This window comes from Somniosus microcephalus, chromosome 10 (assembly GCF_052327205.1).
Source record: "Somniosus microcephalus isolate GS21.2 chromosome 10, FLI_Smic_1.0, whole genome shotgun sequence".
Taxonomy (NCBI): domain Eukaryota; kingdom Metazoa; phylum Chordata; class Chondrichthyes; order Squaliformes; family Somniosidae; genus Somniosus; species Somniosus microcephalus.
Window position 1 is genome coordinate 116,926,633 of NC_140996.1, and position 17,935 is coordinate 116,944,567.

The window sequence follows — 17,935 nt, forward strand, 5'->3', positions numbered from 1 at the left end:
CCAGCCAGGCAGGAGCCAGTTAATGTAAATGTGGTTCCACCTGGCTGACAGCTGAACTGAAGCTGCAGTGTAAATGCATCCTGTATCTTTCAATATCTTTCTAGATATTGAAAACTACTATTACTCCAAGTCTAATTCTAATCTCCCTGTGATAATTCAAACAAGAGGAGACCCTCCGCCTTTACTGAACTCTCCATAAATGAAAAATATTGTGAAGAAAATTATTTAAAAGCTCTACCTCAACAGTAAAGAATGTTTAGCAGCAGTATAGGCCTTTCATCTGTAGATGGCGCTGTGCAGGAGTTATGAAGTAAGTTGAGGCATTGTCACATCCTTCTTGTTCTTTAGTATTTTCACTGTTTGCTTGGATCAGCTGTATACGAGAGCTTAGCAGAGAGGCGGCAGCTGTTTGGCTGGCGAGTGAGTTTCCCTTGCTTTTTATTGTGTGTATTGTATTTGTATATCATTATTCCTTTGAGGATGTTTGTCTTGTTCTTTGGTGTTTATGCGTATCTCTATTTTACATTTACTATTTTAGTTTTATCATATCTTCCTGGTCTCTCCTGTCTGTGACCTGATTTGCTGCCTTTTTAAATTGTACAGGGGAGTCGAACAGGGAAAGTGCCTGGAGTGGCACAGAGGAACAACCCATTTTTTGGAGCATGCTAATTTTCAAGTTGTATTTGTAAACTGAAAGGAGCAATCACCAAATGTGACTCATTGGGAATGCAGTTGGTAAGACTGTGTAACGAATGTCTTCATTTTCCCACTGTCTTTTTTGCATCCTTTACTATCTGGGGAAGAAAATAAATTTTGCACCTAAACGAATTAACTTTCAGATGAACATTTTCCTGTGTTTTCTCATTTTGTTGAAATTTTGTTTTTTGGGGGGGGGGGGGGGGGGAAATGTTAACCACTGGAAATGTGAAATTCATGGGCCTAGAAATTCAGTGCCCTTAGCACCGATTTTGCGGCGCTAGAGGGCCTAGCGCTGCAATTGGCGCCGGTTCCTAAATTGCCTGGGGCCCTTCCGCGGCGGTAGACCGGTAGCGCTGCGCCGGCACCGATGACGTCATCGGTGTGTGCAGCGTCCCGGTTGCCGTGGTAACCCGGCCCCAAGCCGAAATTCAGTTGCGGCCGCCTCGCCAGTGGCAGCCGCAACTAAGACTCCGGCAAACGAGTGCTGCCGGAGTCTGCGCCAGCGCTTTAAGGAGGCGCAGCGGCCGGCCGCTTTCCCGCCGGCCCGCAGCTCCCTCCCCGGACCTCTCCCCCCCCCCCCCCCCGGAACAGATGCAAGCCCGGCACTTGTCCGAGGTGCCGGGCTCATTTTTGAGGAGATTTGCGCGGGCCGCGGCCGGGTGCAGGCAGCTCCTCCTTAACGGAAGGAGGAGGCCTGCACTTCCTGAGCCTGCCGCACCGCAGCGGGCGCCGCAGCGCCGGAATAGCGCCGCAATGCGGCGCGTTGCGCCAGTTTTCAGGCGCTAAAACCCTTCAGTAGCGCCGGCAGCCGTTTGGGCGCGGCGCTACTGAATTTTTGGCGCGCGCAAAGGGACTTAGCGCCGGCGCTAACTTCCGGCGCTAAAGCCCTGGCGCAGCGCAAACTCAATTTCTAGGCCATGGTCTTTAGCATTTGCTGATATTAATGGTTCAAGGTGAGGAAGTGGTTTTTGCTCACCTAGTCAGTGCTAGACAACATTAATGGTAGGTCATCGAGTAGAACGTGTGCACCTGGGACTTTAAGAAGGATAAAATACTGTAATTGATGCTATGAGCTGGCTGATTATGTAAAGGAGTTTCTGGAAGACAAGACGCACATTCCTAAGGAGAGTGTGCCCCTTGCAGGGACACTGACTTCATGATCAGTGCTTGGCAAACCTTTCATTGTTTAGAGGGGTACAACAGATGGAAGAGTTGTGCATTATTTCTATCGTAACAATGTCACATGGAGGTAGTTTTTGTGGTCCACTTTCATTGATCTTTATTTGCAGGTGAAAAAGGTTTGCCAAACACTCTTCCATGAAGGCGGCATGCTTTTAAATTAAACATCGTTTCCACAGACAATAAAAATCAAGCTTGTGACACAGCAAGCATTTGCACGTCCCATAGAGCATGGATTCTGAAAACTCCTTGGCTGTCAATAGAAAATGGTGGAAATGTAAGGATCCCACCTGAAATATTGACTCATCTTCTCTCTTTTCAGATGCTGTGCATTCTTTGTTTTGATTTCAGATTTCCAGTTTTTGTTTCCCCCCCGCCAAAAAAAAATGTTGGTTGTGCAGCTAACTAATGAAGGTATTGTTCAATGCGTGTTATTACAGAATGGCAGAGAAAGAGAAGCAAATCCTCTGTGTTGGGCTGGTCTGTTTGGATATTATTAACGTGGTTGATAAATTTCCAATTGAAGACACAGACACAAGGTAAATAATATCATCAATGATTTGTAAAATTAGTTAAAAAGAATGATTAAGTTTCTTTTCCAATTTTGAGCAATTTAAATTGAATTTAATTAATTTTTAAAATTAATTCTGATTTTTACTGCTTTTCAGCTGAAAATTGACACATTTGCTAACCCACAAAGTTTCCAGAAATCTGGCGAGGTTTTGTTTCGTCTGGTCACCTCTTTCAGTTGCACATGGCGATTGATCTCTTGTTTCCTAGCCAGTGTATTGGCATAAATGAAAAACAAAAAAGACTTGCATTTAAATAGTGCCTTTCATGACCTCAGGATGTCCCAAACCGTTTTAGAGCCCATGAAATACTTTTGAAGTGCAGTCACTGTTGTAATGTAGGAAATGCAGCAAGATCCCACAAACCGTAATGTGATAATGACCAGATAATCTGTTTAAGTGATGTTGGTTGAGGGATAAATGTTGGCCAGGACACTGGGAGAGCTCCCCTGCTCTTCAAAAGAGTGCTGTGGGATCTTTTATGTCCAGCTGAGAGGGCAGATGCAGCCTCGGTTTAACATCTCATCCGAAAGATGACCCCTCCGACAGTACAGCATTCCCTCAGTACGGCACTAGAATCTCTGGAGTGGGACTTGAACCCATTGAGGACAAAAATGCTATAAACTAATCAAAGTAAAACTAGAAAAATAATTTTTGAAACTACATAGCCAATTCCAATTGTCATTTGGATTAAATTTTTTAGATGTTTATCTCAGAGATGGCAGCGGGGTGGGAATGCCTCTAATTCGTGTACAGTTCTGTCACTACTTGGTGCTCCCTGTGGATTCATGGGCTCCCTGGCACCTGGACGTGTTTCAGAGTAAGTTAAAGTAATTGTTTTCGCGACGTCACTAAGCGTTTTTGTATCTTGATATCAACGTGATATATTTCTATCATTGTTCTTTGTGCTTAATAATACTTCATGTGCATTCTTCAGTTGTGTGATGTTTGGTTTGTTCTTTGAAATTAATGTATGGGTAACTTGTGGTGACATGGATCAACAGTGTCTTAATCCATGAAAGGTCTTTTATACAGGTTCCTAAAATGAGATGACAAGAACATTTCAATACTGCATTTATGTGCAGGAAAATGCTGTTAAAACAAGACACTGGGCAGGATTTGATGGTGAAAAGAGAGAACGTGACTTTAGCTGATCAAGAATGAATGGAATCTCCTAGTTTTATTTATTTTATTTTTATTGGAATTCTCTCCCTTTTTTTTAATAAATTGAGAAGCCGAAGTGAAGAGCCAAGATCTGTAGTGCAGGATACCAATGAGGCTGAAAATCTAAAATTTACAAAGTAAATCAGGAGATAATGATTAAATTCTTCAGGCTTTTCATACACAAGTTTGACAGTAAGCTTGGGTTTTAAAGGCCTGTGGATTGTAGGAGGAAGGAACAACTGAGGGAGGCAAGAAGTTCCACAATTTTCAGATCTTGGGAAAGTATGACTTGGGAGGGAACTGTTTGATGAATCATAATTTCAGCACAGCTCCAATGCAGCACATCCTTGTTTATTGAGTTATGTCCAGGTGCTAGTGTTTGATGAAAGAATTCAGCACTTCCTACCCTAAGTCACTCCAGAGTGCCCAAGATTTGCTTGTTGTGAAGAGTTTCTCACAAGCACAGTTTTCAAGCACTTGTCCAGAATTAATGCATGTGTATGCATGTGCGTCCAGAGTTTGGAACACTTGTGCATATACCTGAAAGCTGTAAACCTGTCCACGTGTTCAGAGGCTGCACATTTGTGACCATGTGGGCCTCACTGGTTCGGACTCGCCCAGTAACATGCTGGTAAGAGAATTCAAATTCTTTGTACTATTGTGTTAATTTTACCTCTGCTATTCCTACAATTCTCAAATGAGTGGTCTCTGTCTCCAGTAAGGGGCCATATCGAATTTAGTTGCAATCTAAATATATTATAAAGTTAGTAATAGTTACTTGATTTTATAATTTAAGGAACCTGTAACCAAAAGAAATAGTTTTGGGCTTCAAAGGCTCTGAATCACAATACACTCTAAAATGCTGAAAATGCACCTAAGTGTCCAAAGATCAAGACCTCTTAGGAAAAGGAAAAGTAAATCTCTCACCTTCAGATCTGAAAAATCTCAAGATCCATCATGGAAAAAATACACTTTTGTGTCTTTATTTCCCTCTAATAAAAATGATGAAATGTTGTTATAAATTTCAGGCCTGCACTAGATACTGTCTCCGGTTCAGCATTGCCAATCTCCTGTAAGTGGACCCCCACATTGCCTACACTCAGGAGTTTACTGTTACTGTCCAATATCTAGTTATACAATGGCATGACCTGTGAGTTATAACAATGAAACCGCTCCTTGTGTGTACTGGATACTTTAATCTCTCACATGCCCTCGTGCAAAATTCCTATTTTCCAGAAGAGGAATTACTTAGCACTCTAGTGAGACAACACCAAGTGTAAAACAACATACTGGTTTATTCTGCATATAAAATGCAAATAAACAGAATAAACGGTGACATTCAATCTCGTCTATATTGCTATTCGTAACATCAAAATAACAATTTACCTAAACTTAACCCTTGATACAGGTTATTACTTTTTACTCGATATTCACTCAAAAGATTTCTTCATCTGCAGTTGCCTTCAATCCAAGCTTGATCTATAGACTGTCTTTCTGTTTTTAGCTGGAGAACCTTTGACCCTCTTCCATCTGTGTGTGGTTGGCTAGTTGGCTTGACAACCAAACCTGATACCTTGAATTAGAAACCTCCCATGTAGTACCCACATGGCCAGTTCAGTGAAGACCTCATGCTGTGCTTAATGAGGAGAGACCATTCTAATGTTACATCCAATCTCCTATCTGGCAACGTATTAACAAACCTCATTGTCTCAAACAAATATGATATGTGAGAAACACAATTCTGTTCAGACACTTTGGCCTGGAATTTCCTGGATGGGTGATTTTGCTGTTGTGCACTCCGATTCTCGCATCGATAACTTGCACCAAAATATATTGGAAAGGTCATTTGAATATGTCGCAGAGAGCTTAATGGTGGATCAGGGACTTCAAGTCAATGGCTTACTCCGAAAACCACAACTTGCGTTTATATAGTGCCTTCAACATAGGAAACCAACCACGTGGCACCATAAAAGCTCCGAACCGGCGCCAAACTTCAGAGGCTTGCAGTGGGAGGTAAGTGTCATGATGATTTATCTGTCTGACCTGAAATCACTTTAAATCACTAACACAGTTTGTTTGAGTTAAATTGCTGGAAATCACTGTATAAAGAAGTAATTTCCAGTGTCTGCACATCCCCATTTCCACAGATATGTCGCAAGACGAATCGAGAAAGAAGGCCTTGAACTTCAGGGACAAGGACCTGTGGGCTCTCCTGGTGAAGTTGAACGGTGCTGAGAGCGACTGCTGGAGACAGAAAGGAGGAAGGTTCCCTACAAGGTCACCCAACTGGTGTGGAAGTAGGTAGCAGTGGCCCTGATAGTCACCTCACTGCCTCTACATGTTGGGGACCAGTGCTGTGAAAAGTACAACGGCCTGACTAGGGCAGGCAAGGTAAGAAACTTGGTATTCTCTTCAAAAGAATAAAAAGAAACTAAGCTAAAGTACTGCCAATTATCCTGTTATTTAGAATATACAGCACAGAAACAGGCCGTTCAGCCCAACTCATCTATGCCGGTGTTTATGCTCTACATGAGCCTCCTCCCACCCTACTTCATGTAACCCTATCAGCATAATCTTCCATTCCTTTCTCCCTCCTATACTTATCTAGCTTCCCATTAAATGCATCTATGCTATTCACCTTAACTACTCCATGTGGTAGCAAGTTCCAGCCACTCTCTGGGTAATTGTAGCAGTTGCTGCATATTGCAGTCTTTCATGCGGTTTAAAAGCTCAAGTGTTGAGACACAGTTTTGAATACTTCATCAAATAGTCAGTGGAAGATACATGATGCCTTTTAATGCAGGAATTTGAGGGGGGAATGAGAATATGCTTTTAGGCTCAAATGTGTTTGTTTACTGGGTCAGTACCCAGTGTTGACACTCCTGTTGCTGTGGGAGACAGGCTTTTAAAAATGGGCTATGGATGAAATTGGCAGTTTCAGGTCTCTGCTCAAGCACATACTGCACTGCCTATCCCCACAGGGAAAGGTAAACGAGTAACAGAACCCCGAAGCAAGCTGGCACTTTAACGACTGTGCCTCACACACACGCCAAGTCAATGTTCTGTGCACCTTACCTAGATCCCTTTTTTCTCCACAGGGCAAATTGGCGCATAACACGAGCAAAAGCCAGAGGGGTGTCCATCTTCCTCAAAGCACTAACAATGCATGCGGAGAGGGCTCTCCGGCTCCAGGGATACCACAGTGCCTTGCCCATGGTGTGCGCTGAGGCCGGCGATGTTGGCACACCTCAAGGTGAGTTAAAGAAGCCTTTGTTTTGTCCCCTGGGCAGTAATTTGCCCCCAAGACAGCATCTGAGGATGGGCATGCTGCCCCATTCTAACCTTTCCTTCTCCGCTCCACACCAGTCTGAGGAGACGAGGGGAAAGGACGTTGTGCGTGAGATGGAGCAGGAGGGTGAGGAAGAATAAGACCAGGAAGAGGAAGAAGAGGCAGAGCAGCCCCGGGGAAGTCGGGAGAATGGGTGTTGACCTTTCTATCCCCACACTGCACCATAAGTGAAGTGAAGTGGAGGAGAGGGGAAACCAGTGCATCCTTCCTCGCTCCCCAGCTGAGAGAGTAGCCTAATAGTCGACTCGCAGCCCTCTCATTCTGCAGTTGACACACCAGTCACAGACAGCCTTATGGGAACAAGCGCCTCTGCAGAGCCAGTAAAACGGGGCCTGTTCACCCAGCCAACTGAGCCTGACGGGCTGGGGACCAGGGAGAATTCAAGGGATGAAACGGTGTGCCCCAGCCCCCATTAAGGCAGGGTCAATGGCGACCGAGGACTGGAGGCGTGGGAACAGGACGTCCGCGGTCTGTGAAGGAGGATGCTACAAGAGCACGCAACTACTTGAGAACTCTGGGGTCATTTGCTCCTGGTCACTGCTGTGGTCCACTGTGGTTTTGAGGAATTATGGCACAAGATGGGTACCTTTCGCTAGGAGGTTGCTCAGGGTTTTAGTGCGCTGGTGCAGGCCTAATAGCTACCCTGTAGCTAATGCTCATACCCCGAGTCAGTGCCACCAGTGATATTCATGGTCCAGAAGGGACAAGCTGCTAACTCTCCAGACCCAATGATCTGGTATACTTCCCCTGGACTCTGCCATGTGACACTAGGCTACTCAGGAGCACCCTCCACTGACGTAGCCAGTAGCAACCCCATCGCAAGAGGCAGCTGTCGGGGGTTGATGGACAACTCTGCCTTGGGACTTCCCAACTCCCTGATTACTGTTAAACAAATATCTATTTAAAGTGTAGTCACAGGAGAATTTTTGTACAGTTACAAATACTTTGCACAACTTGATACTTAACTACATCATCACTGCATCACACGACCACATCCTTGTTACAACTCTTTTGACAATGTTCAAGGGCTGCACTGAGGGCCTGAACTGTAACAGTTCATCTGCTGCACTGATACCCAGCAATGTTGTCTTTTGTAGAGGGGTGTCGACCACACCAACTGTGCCTCTGATTGTGGTTGCGGAGCAGGCTTGAGGGGCTGTATGGCTTACTCCTGATCCTATTTCTTATGAATCGGTTCAATTTTCTGTCAATATTTCTTGAATAAAAGTTTTTTTTTACATTTTCTTTCATACTGCTGTTTTATTAAACTTTTTTCATTGCTGTTATTTGCTGACTTTGTGTTAAATTGCATTTTGTCCCTGAATAAAAGTGCTGTTTGTTACCTTATCTTGCCTGTCATTCCTTGTGATTGCAGCCACACGGGGATCATTGCACGACATAATTGTTTCAGACTTCCTCGTGCCCCTAGATTCGATAGGTTTGAGGGGGAGGTTATGAGGGTTGGAGTTATTACTGGCCAAATATCTCTGCACTTGCTGCCCTGGCGGCTGTGAGCATCGATTCCTTCAAGGGGCCGCCGCCCCTGGCTCAGCAAAATGCAGGTTGAGATTCTGTGGTTCCACGGACATCTTTTCATTGTATAATTTGCAAAACACACTACAATCTTTGCCATAGAGGGGTACTGGAACCCCTCCCCCACCCCCTGCCGAACTGTCCAGGCACCTGAACAGAGCTTTTAGCACCCCCTGATCCTTTCCACCACGGGCCAGGTCACTGCGTGTGCACTGTTGGACCTTTCCTCTGCTTCATTGTTGGTGAAACATAGAAACATAGAAACATAGAGATAGGAACAGGAGTAGGCCATTCGGTCCTTCGAGCCTGCTCCGCCATTCAATGAGATCATGGCTGATCTTCGTCTGAGATCATAGCTGATCTTACCAGTTCAGTACCCCGTCCCCGCCTTTTCTCCGTAACCCTTAATCCCCTTAGCCTTCAGAAATATATCCAATTCTCTCTTGAAAATATTTATTGAATTAGCCTTCACAGCCCTCTGTGGCAGGGAATTCCACAGGCTCACCACTCTTTGAGTGAAGAAATTCTTCCTCATCTCTGTTTTAAATGATTTGCCCGCTATTTTTAGACTGTGGCCCCTGGTTCTGTGCTCCCCTGCCATTGGAAACATTCTCTCTGAATTCAGCCTGTCCAGGCCTGCCATAATTTTATATGTTTCGATGAGATCCCCTCTCAATCTTCTAAACTCCAGTGAGTACAAGCCCAAACTATTCAATCTCTCCTCGTAGGTCATTCCCGCCATTCCAGGTATCAGCCTGGTGAATCGCCGCTGCACTCTTTCCATGGCAAGAACATCCTTCCGCAGATGGGGCGACCAAAACTGTACACAATACTCCAGATGCGGTCTCACCAGCACCTTGTACAGCTGTAGTAAGGTATCCCTATTCCTATACTCGAACCCCCTTGATATGAAGGCCAACATACCATTTGCCTTCTTAATCGCCTGTTGCACCTGCATGCTCTCCTTCACTGACTGGTGCACAAGAACACCCAGGTCCCTCTGCACTTCCCCATCTCCCAATCTATTGCCATTTAGATAATAATCCACCCTCCTGTTTTTACCCCCAAAGTGGATAACCTCGCATTTATCCACATTATAGTGCATCTGCCACGTATCCGCCCATTCCCCCAACCTGTCCAAATCGCACTGTAGCCTCCTGACATCCTCATCAGAGCCCACCCCTCCTCCTAGTTTAATGTCGTCAGCGAATTTGGAAATATTGCATCCAATTCCCTGATCCAGATCATTTATATATATTGTGAACAGCTGGGGTCCCAGGACAGATCCTTGCGGCACCCCGCTGGTCACTGCCTGCCACTCCGAAAACGAGCCGTTTATTCCAACTCTCTGTTTTCTATCCGCCAGCCAGTTCTCTATCCACGTTAATACTTTGCCCCCAATCCCATGAGCCTTAATTTTGCATGATAATCTTTTGTGTGGAACCTTATCGAAGGCTTTCTGGAAGTCAAGGTACACCACATCCACTGGCTCTCCCCCATCTATTTTACCAGTTACTTCCTCAAAAAATTCCAGCAGATTAGTCAAACACGATTTACCCTTTGTAAATCCATGTTGACTCTGTCCGATCCTTTCCCCATTTGTCAAGTGCTCCGCTATTTTATCCTTAATAATGGACTCTAGCATTTTGCCCACAACCGATGTAAGGCTTACTGGTCTATAATTCCCTGCTTTCTCTCTACCCCCCTTTTTAAATATTGGGGTAACATTAGCTACCCTCCAATCCACGGGTACTGTTCCCGAGTCAATGGAGTTCCGGAAGATGATCCTTAGAGCATCTGCTATCTCCAGGGCCACCTCCTTAAGTACCCTAGGATGTAGTTTATCAGGCCCCGGGGATTTGTCGGCCTTCAGTCCCCTCAACTTACCCAACACCATATCCCTAGAGATACTAATTTCTGTCAGCTCCTCCCTCTCATTAGTCCCTATGTTTGTCGATATTCCTGGGAGGTTATTTGTGTCCTCCTTTGTGAATACAGAACCAAAGTATGAGTTTAATTGGTCTGCCATTTCCTTATTCTCCATTATATATTCTCCCGAATCGGACTGCAAGGGACCGACTTGGGATTTTACCAGTCTTTTCCTCCTGATATACCGATAAAAGCTTTTGCAGTCTGTCTTTATGTTTGCTGCAAGTTTACTTTCGTATTCTATTTTCCCCTTCCTGATTAATCCCTTTGTCCTCTTTTGCTGTATCCTGTACTGCCCCCAATCTTCCGGTCTGGTGCTTTTTTTTGCCAGTTGATATGCCCTTTTTTTTGATTTTATGCTGTCCCTAATTTCCCTCGTTATCCACAGTTGAGTCACCTTTTTAGGTTTATTTTTATGCCAAACCGGTATAAACATGTTCTGGAATTCTTCCATTCTATCTTTGAATGCTTGCCATTGTCTATCCACTGTCAATCCCCCCAGAAACACCACCCAATCAATCTTACCCAATTCCCGTCTCATACCCTCGTAATTCCCTTTATTTAAGTTCTGGACCTTAGTCTCTGATTCAATTTCCTCACTCTCCATCTCGACTGAGAGCTCGATCATATTATGATCGCTCTGACCCAAGGGGCCTCGTACAAGAAGATTGCTGATAAGTCCCTTCTCATTGCACAATACCCAGTCTAAAATGGCCTGATCTCGAGTCGGCTCCTCGACATATTGGTCCAGATAACCGTCCCGAAAACATTCCAGGAATTCCTCCTCCTCAGAATTTTTACTAATTTGGGTAGTCCAATCAATATGTAAATTAAAGTCACCCATGATGACAGCTGTGCTCTTATCGCACGCTTCTCTAATTTCCCTTTTTATGCCTTCCCTCACCTCCATATTACTATTTGGAGGCCTATATATCACACCCACTAACGTTTTCCTCCCCTTGCTGTTTCTCATTTCTACCCATACAGATTCCGTTTCATCCGAGTTAATATCCTTCCTTTCCATTGCATTAATCCCCTCCTTTACCAGCAAAGCTACCCCACCTCCCCTACCTTTTTGCCGATCCTTCCTAAATATTGTATATCCCTGGATGTTAAGTTCCCAGCCTTGCCCACCCTGCAGCCACGTTTCTGTAATCCCAATCAAATCATACTTGTTTACCTCTATTTCCACAACTAATTCATCCACCTTGTTCCTAATGCTTCTAGCATTAAGATACAAAGCCTTCAGGCTTGCTTTTTTCACACTCTCATTATGAATTAGTTTGGCCCTTTGTGTTTCTCTCCTTTGCTTATTGCTTCTCACCTTTCTACCATCTATTTCTAACTTCATATGACTTCCCTCTTTTCCACTACCTAGGTTCCCATCCCCCTGCCAAATTAGTTTAAATCCTCCCGAACCGCCCTAGAAAATATTACCCCGAGGACATCGGCTCCCTCACAGTTCAGGTGTAGACCGTCCCCTTGGTACAGGTCACTCCTCCCCAAGAACTGGTTCCAATGCCTCAAGAATTTAAATCCCTCTCCCTTGCACGACTGCTCAAGCCACGTATTTAGCTTATCTATCTTACTCTCTCTAAACTTATTAGCTCGTGGCACTGGTAGCAATCCAGAGATTACTACCTTTGAGGTCCTACTTTTCAATTTAGCTCCTAACTCCCTAAATTCAGCTTGTAGGACCTCCTCCCTCTTTTTACCTACATCGTTGGTACCTACATGTACCACGACAACTGGCTGATCCCCCTCCCCCTTCAGAATGCTCTGCACCCGCTCCGAGACATCCTTGACCCTTGCACCAGGGAGGCAACATACCATCTTGGAGTCTCGGTCTCGGCCACAGAAACTCCTATCTATCCCCCTTACAATTGAATCCCCTATCACTATAGCCCTATCCCTCTTTTTCCCGCCCTTCTGTGCAGCAGAGCCAGTCGGGCTTATCGACCAGGATCGACCACCTTGTCCGTCCTTGCTGAATGATTTGTAGATGGTACAGTGGTAAAGGACAAAGGCATTATGACAGCTTCCCTGCTCTTCAGAGTTTACGAGCAGCATCCTTTGTTGGGCGTCACAGACAATTTGCACATTTAGCGAGCTTAACTCCCTGTTAAATGTAACGGCCTTCAGCGCCTGCGGAAGAGGGCATCTGTCACCTGTCGAATACAGGCCCTCCTGGCTCCTTGGCTAATGTTACAGAAATTTCCAGTGGATGACTGGAACGAACCGGAGCTGTAGAAACTGAGGCCTGCGCTCAACTCATCTCAACTATTAAGGGCCTGCAGGAAGTAGACCGCGGCTTCAGTCTTCCTGCAGCATTTCACAGAGGTGGCCAATTGCTTCTCGGCAGTCTGTGCACACACAGCTCCCCCTACAGCATGCTGGAATGACATTCGTTCGCTGTACACTTTCTGGGGAGGGTGGGAGTGGAGGGGTGTCGGGGGAGGTAAGTGTGAATCTGGTGCAGTCTCCTGCCATGGTGCCTCATGTGCTGTGCCTCCTGCCTCACCTCTTCTTCCTCATCTATGATGATGCATAATAGGGGAATGCGCAGTGGAAAGGCCGTTCCAATCTTTTGTCCTTCTGAATGCGTTGATGGGGATATTGGTCCTAAAAGTATTGTCTTCGGGCACTCACAGGACTCTGGGTTGCAAAACTGAACATTTTAGTAACAGAAAAGCAAAGAAAGTAATCTGAGATATCAATTCCAGACTGCAGAGATGAAGCTCCACTGCTTTTATCCACCTTTAATGGTCCTCTAAGGCTGAAAATTATGTGGGAGCCATAGATCATGTCGATAGCACGTGACCAAGGACCCACCTGTGCCATTATTTATTATTCTATTGTGGCTTTAATGAGAAAACTAGCGTGAATCCAGGTAATTTGCAACCGCCATTGACTTGCAGGGGGCCAGCTGAGCTACGATAATCAGCTTATCATGGATTTGGTGAGGGTATCAGCAGAGTGGTGCAATAGTCCCAGGAAATTCTGGTGCAGGGTGAATAATTTCCTGGGACTTTTACAGTGTAAATGAAATATAATGCCGTAGATGCACCATTCCAGTGGTGCAAGTCTCCAGGAAATTCCAGGCCTTTGTCTGGATTTTCTTTTTTCATTTCTGGGATGTCTGCGTCGCTGGCAAAACCAGCATTTATTGCTCATCACTAGTTGCCCTTGAGAAGGTGGTGGTAAAGCTGCCTTCTTGAACCGCTGCAGTCCGTGAGGTGTAGGTACTCCCACAGTGCTATTAGGGAGGGAGTTCCAGGATTTTGACCCAGCGATGATGAAGGATCGGCGATATACTTCTAAGTCAGGATGGTGTGGGACATGTAGGTGAACTTGAGATGGTGGTGTTCCCATGCGCCTGCTGACCTTGCCCTTCGAGGAGGTACAGTCGAAGAAGCCTTGGCGAGTTGCTGCAGTGCATCTTGCAGATGGTACACACTGCAGCCACGTTTAAGTTGGTGGATGGGGTGTCAATCAAGCTGGCTGCTTTGTCCTGGATAATGTCAAGCTTCTTGAGTATTGTTGGTGCTGCACTCATCCAAGCAAGTGGAGAGTATTCCATCACACTCCTGACTTGTGCCTTGTAGATGGTGGAAAGGCTTTGGGGAGTCAGGCAATGAGACACTTGCCGCAGAATTCCCAGCCTCTGGCCTGCTCTTGTAACTGCACTATTTATGTGGCTGGTCCAGTTAAGTTTCAGTGGTGACCCCCAGAATGTTTATGGTTGGGGATTCAGCGATAATAATCCCGTTGAATGTCAAGGGGAGGTAGTTAGACTCTCACCTGTTGGAGATAGTCATTGCCTGGCACTTGTGTGGTGCGAATGTTACTTGCCACTTTTCAGCCCAAGCCTGAATGTCGTCCAGGTCTTGCTGCATACAGGCTCAGACTGCTTCATTATCTGAGGAGTTGGAAATGGCACTGAACACTGTGCAATCATCAGCGAACATCCCCACTTCTGACCTTATGATGGAGGGAAGGTCATTGATGAAGCAGCAGAAGATGGTTGGGCCCAGGACACTGCCTTGAGGAACTCCTGCAGTGATGCCCTGGGGCTGAGATGATTGGCCTCCAAGAACCACAACCATCTTCCTTTGTGCTGGGTATGAATCCAGTCAGTGGAGAGTTTTTCCCCTGATTCACATTGACTTTAATTTTACTAGGGCTCTTTGATACCACACTCGGTCAAATGCTGCCTTGATGTCAAGGGCAGTCACTCTCACCTCACCTCACCTCTGGAATTCAGCTCTTTTGTCCATGTTTCGACCAAGGCTGTAATGAGGTCTGGAGCTGAATGGTCCTGGCGGAACCCAAACTGAGCATCAGTGAGCAGGTTATTGGTGAGTAAGTGCCACTTGATAGTACTGTCGACAACACCTTCCATCACGTTGCTGATGATTGAGTGTGGACTGATGGGGCGGTAATTGGCTGGATTGGATTTGTCCTGCTTTTTGTGGACAGGACATACCTGGGCAGTTTTCCACATTGTCCGATAGATACCAATCTTGTAGATGTACTGGAACAGCTTGGCTAGAGGCATGGCTAGTTCTGGAGCACAAGTCTTCAGCACGACAGCCGTGATGTTATCGGGGCCCATAGCCTTTGCTGTATCCAGTGCACTCAGCCGTTTCTTGATATCACGTGGAGTGAATCGAATTGGCTTAAGATTGGCTTCTGTGATTGTGGGGATCACAGGAGGAGGCTGATATGGATCAACCACTCAGCACTTTTGGTTGAAGATGGTTGTAAACGCTTCAGCCTTGTCTTTTGCACTCACGTGCTGGGCTCCGCCATCATTGAGGATGGGGGTGTTCATGGAGCCGCCTCCTCCCGTTTAATTGTCCACCACCATTCACGACTGGGTGTGGCAGGATTGCAGAGCTTTGATCTGATCTGTTAATTGTGAGATCGCTTAGCTCTGTCTCTAGCATGCTGCTTCTACTGTTTAGCATGCATGTAGTTCTGTGTTGCAGCTTCCTCAGGTTGGCACCTCATTTTTAGGTATGCCTGGTGCTGCTCCTGACATTCTCTTCTGCACTCCTCGTTGAACCAGGATTGGTCCCCTGGCTTGATGTTAATGGTAGAGTGAGGGATATGCCGGGCCATGAGGTTACAGATTGTGGTGGAATACAATTCTGCTGCTGCTGATGGCCCACAGCACCTCATGGATGCCCAGTTTTGAGCTGCTAGATCTGTGATGGTGATGGAGGAGTCGGGGGCATTGACTGAGAGGTATGAATCTGTGAGTATGACTATGTCAGGCTGTTGCTTGACTAGTCTGTGGGACAGCTCTCCCAATTTTGGCACAAGTCCTCAGGGTCGACTGGGCTGAGTGTGCCGTTGTCGTGTCCGAAGCCGGTGCCAAGGTTGATGTTGGGTCTTCATCTGGTTTTATTCTTATTATTGCTTTTTGTAGTGGTTTGTTACAACTGAGTAGCTTGCTAGGCCATTTCAGAGGGCAGTTAAGAGTCAACCACGTTGCTGTGGGTCTGGAGTCACATATAGGCCAGACCAGGTAAGGATGGTAGATTTCCTTCCCTAAAGGACATTAGTGAACCAGATGGGTTTTTTACAACAATCCGATAGTTTCATGGTCAACATTACTGAAATTAGCTTCTTATTCCAGATTTATTTAATTAACTGAATTTAAATTCCCCAGCTGCCGTGGTGTCGCGTGTCTGGATCATTGATCCAGGCTTCTGGATTACTAGTCCAGTAACATAACCATCATGCCACCATACCCTGGATCCAGCTACTGGGTTGATTACGCTTTCCAAGATAGCTTGTATGTTGTGCGGATTTAATCCCTTCTGAGCTGAACCTATTAGCAACATCTTAATATAAATTTACTCAAAATTGCTCAGAGACTAAAGAGTCAAAAATCTCAAAAGTGTGACACTTACATTGAGTATATCTACAGTCATTACCCCTCTGAAACTGACCGTAACTTCAGGATTTAGCACATGCACAGAATTATTAAATTCAATATCATCTGTGATTCAGAAATTCCAACGGCAAGGAGCCAAATATATAGCTTTAAGAAGCTGTCTTCAAAGAAATGAGGGAATAATGCTGAGCATACCGAGGATAAATACATGCCTAGAATCAGAAAGCTGAGAGTAAACAAGTGTGACCCTAAATAGATCAATAAACAAGTCAAAAGTGAAATAAAAAGGAAGAGTAATCTGTACAAATCCCATAGGAAGAAAAGAGGAGTTTACTGGGATGAATATAGGAACATGTTAAAATGTGATACAAAGGTGATCAGAGAGGCAATGAGAGACCTAGAAAAAACATAGCTTCAGAGGCAAAACGTAACAGTATGAAATTCTTTCAGTACATCAGCAGTAATAGGGTAGTCAGAGAACAGGCGAGAACCATAAAAGATATTAATGGGCTGGAAACAGGATGAGCACTAGACAGTAAACATTCTGAATGGTTATTTCCTCCAAGCATTCACAAGGGAAAATAATGAGAAACATACCATTCTCAAACAGATAAACTGGGCGGAAGTAATGACTTTGACTTCTGAGATAGAAGTTGTAGGCAGGCTAAAAGGGTCCAAAACCGATTAATCCCCAGGGATAGATTATTTATATCCCAAAGTGCTAAGAGAAACTAGGGAGAAGATTTACAAGGCATTGACAATCATTACAAGGGTGTCACTGGACACTGGGGAGCTGCCAGAAGATTGGAAACAGGATAATGCGGTGCTCATACTTGAAAAAGGATGATAAAACAGACAAGGACAACTGCAGATCCATTAGTCTGACTTCAATTCTGATAAAATAATGGAATTGATTATCAGGAGTAAATTTGAGGATTAAATGTGCAATAATTACCTAATAAACACCAGTAAACAGAGGGGAAAGATCCTGCCTGACCAAACTCCTTCACATCTTTGGAGAAATGACATCCCAAATGAATTGTGGAAAACCCAGTACAGTAATGTGTTGTGCCTAGACTTGCAAAAAGCATTTAACAAAGTTCCACATGAAAGGTCATTAGTCACACTCAAAGCCTTTAGGATTTGGAGAAAATCTTGGGGTTGGATAAAAAATTTGGGTAAAGGGAAGCAAACAATTGGTTGCGGTGGGGAAGAATTTAATGGGGTGCCCCAGGGATCAGTGTAGCGACCTCCACTGTTTAAAATGACTTAGATTCAGACACTCAGTGCAAATTGGTAAAATTTGTAGATGATACCACAGTAAGAGTGGCAGTGGCAGAGATGCCACAAAAACTACAAAAAGATGTGGACAAAATATATAAGTTGGCAGAAAACTGGCAGATGAAATTTGGTGCATACAAGTGTAAGGTACTTCACTTAGGAAGAACAAAAGGAAACACGTACTCTATTAATGGTGTTAAAATAACTAAGGATGAAGTTAAAAGAGAGTCTTAGTAATAGCAATGCTCAATATGTCCAAATAATGGAGAGCAACAATCAACAAAGCCAACAATACTGAATGATATAGCTAAAACAGTAGAATATAAG

General features: G+C 44.9%; 1 protein-coding gene across 6 annotated transcripts in view; it reads left to right on the forward strand.

Moving 5' to 3' along the window:
- Positions 1-351: 351 nt before the first annotated feature.
- khk (ketohexokinase) overlaps positions 352-17,935 on the forward strand; it is a 45,205-nt gene continuing 27,621 nt past the window's right edge. For all 6 annotated transcript variants that reach the window (XM_085998738.1, XM_085998733.1, XM_085998736.1 and 3 more), the window contains exons 1-3: positions 352-420; positions 2,319-2,417; positions 3,151-3,267. In XM_085998738.1, coding sequence (XP_085854864.1) covers positions 2,320-2,417; positions 3,151-3,267 — 215 coding nt within the window. In that variant the 5' untranslated portion in view covers positions 352-420; position 2,319. The remainder of the gene's footprint in view (positions 421-2,318; positions 2,418-3,150; positions 3,268-17,935) is intronic.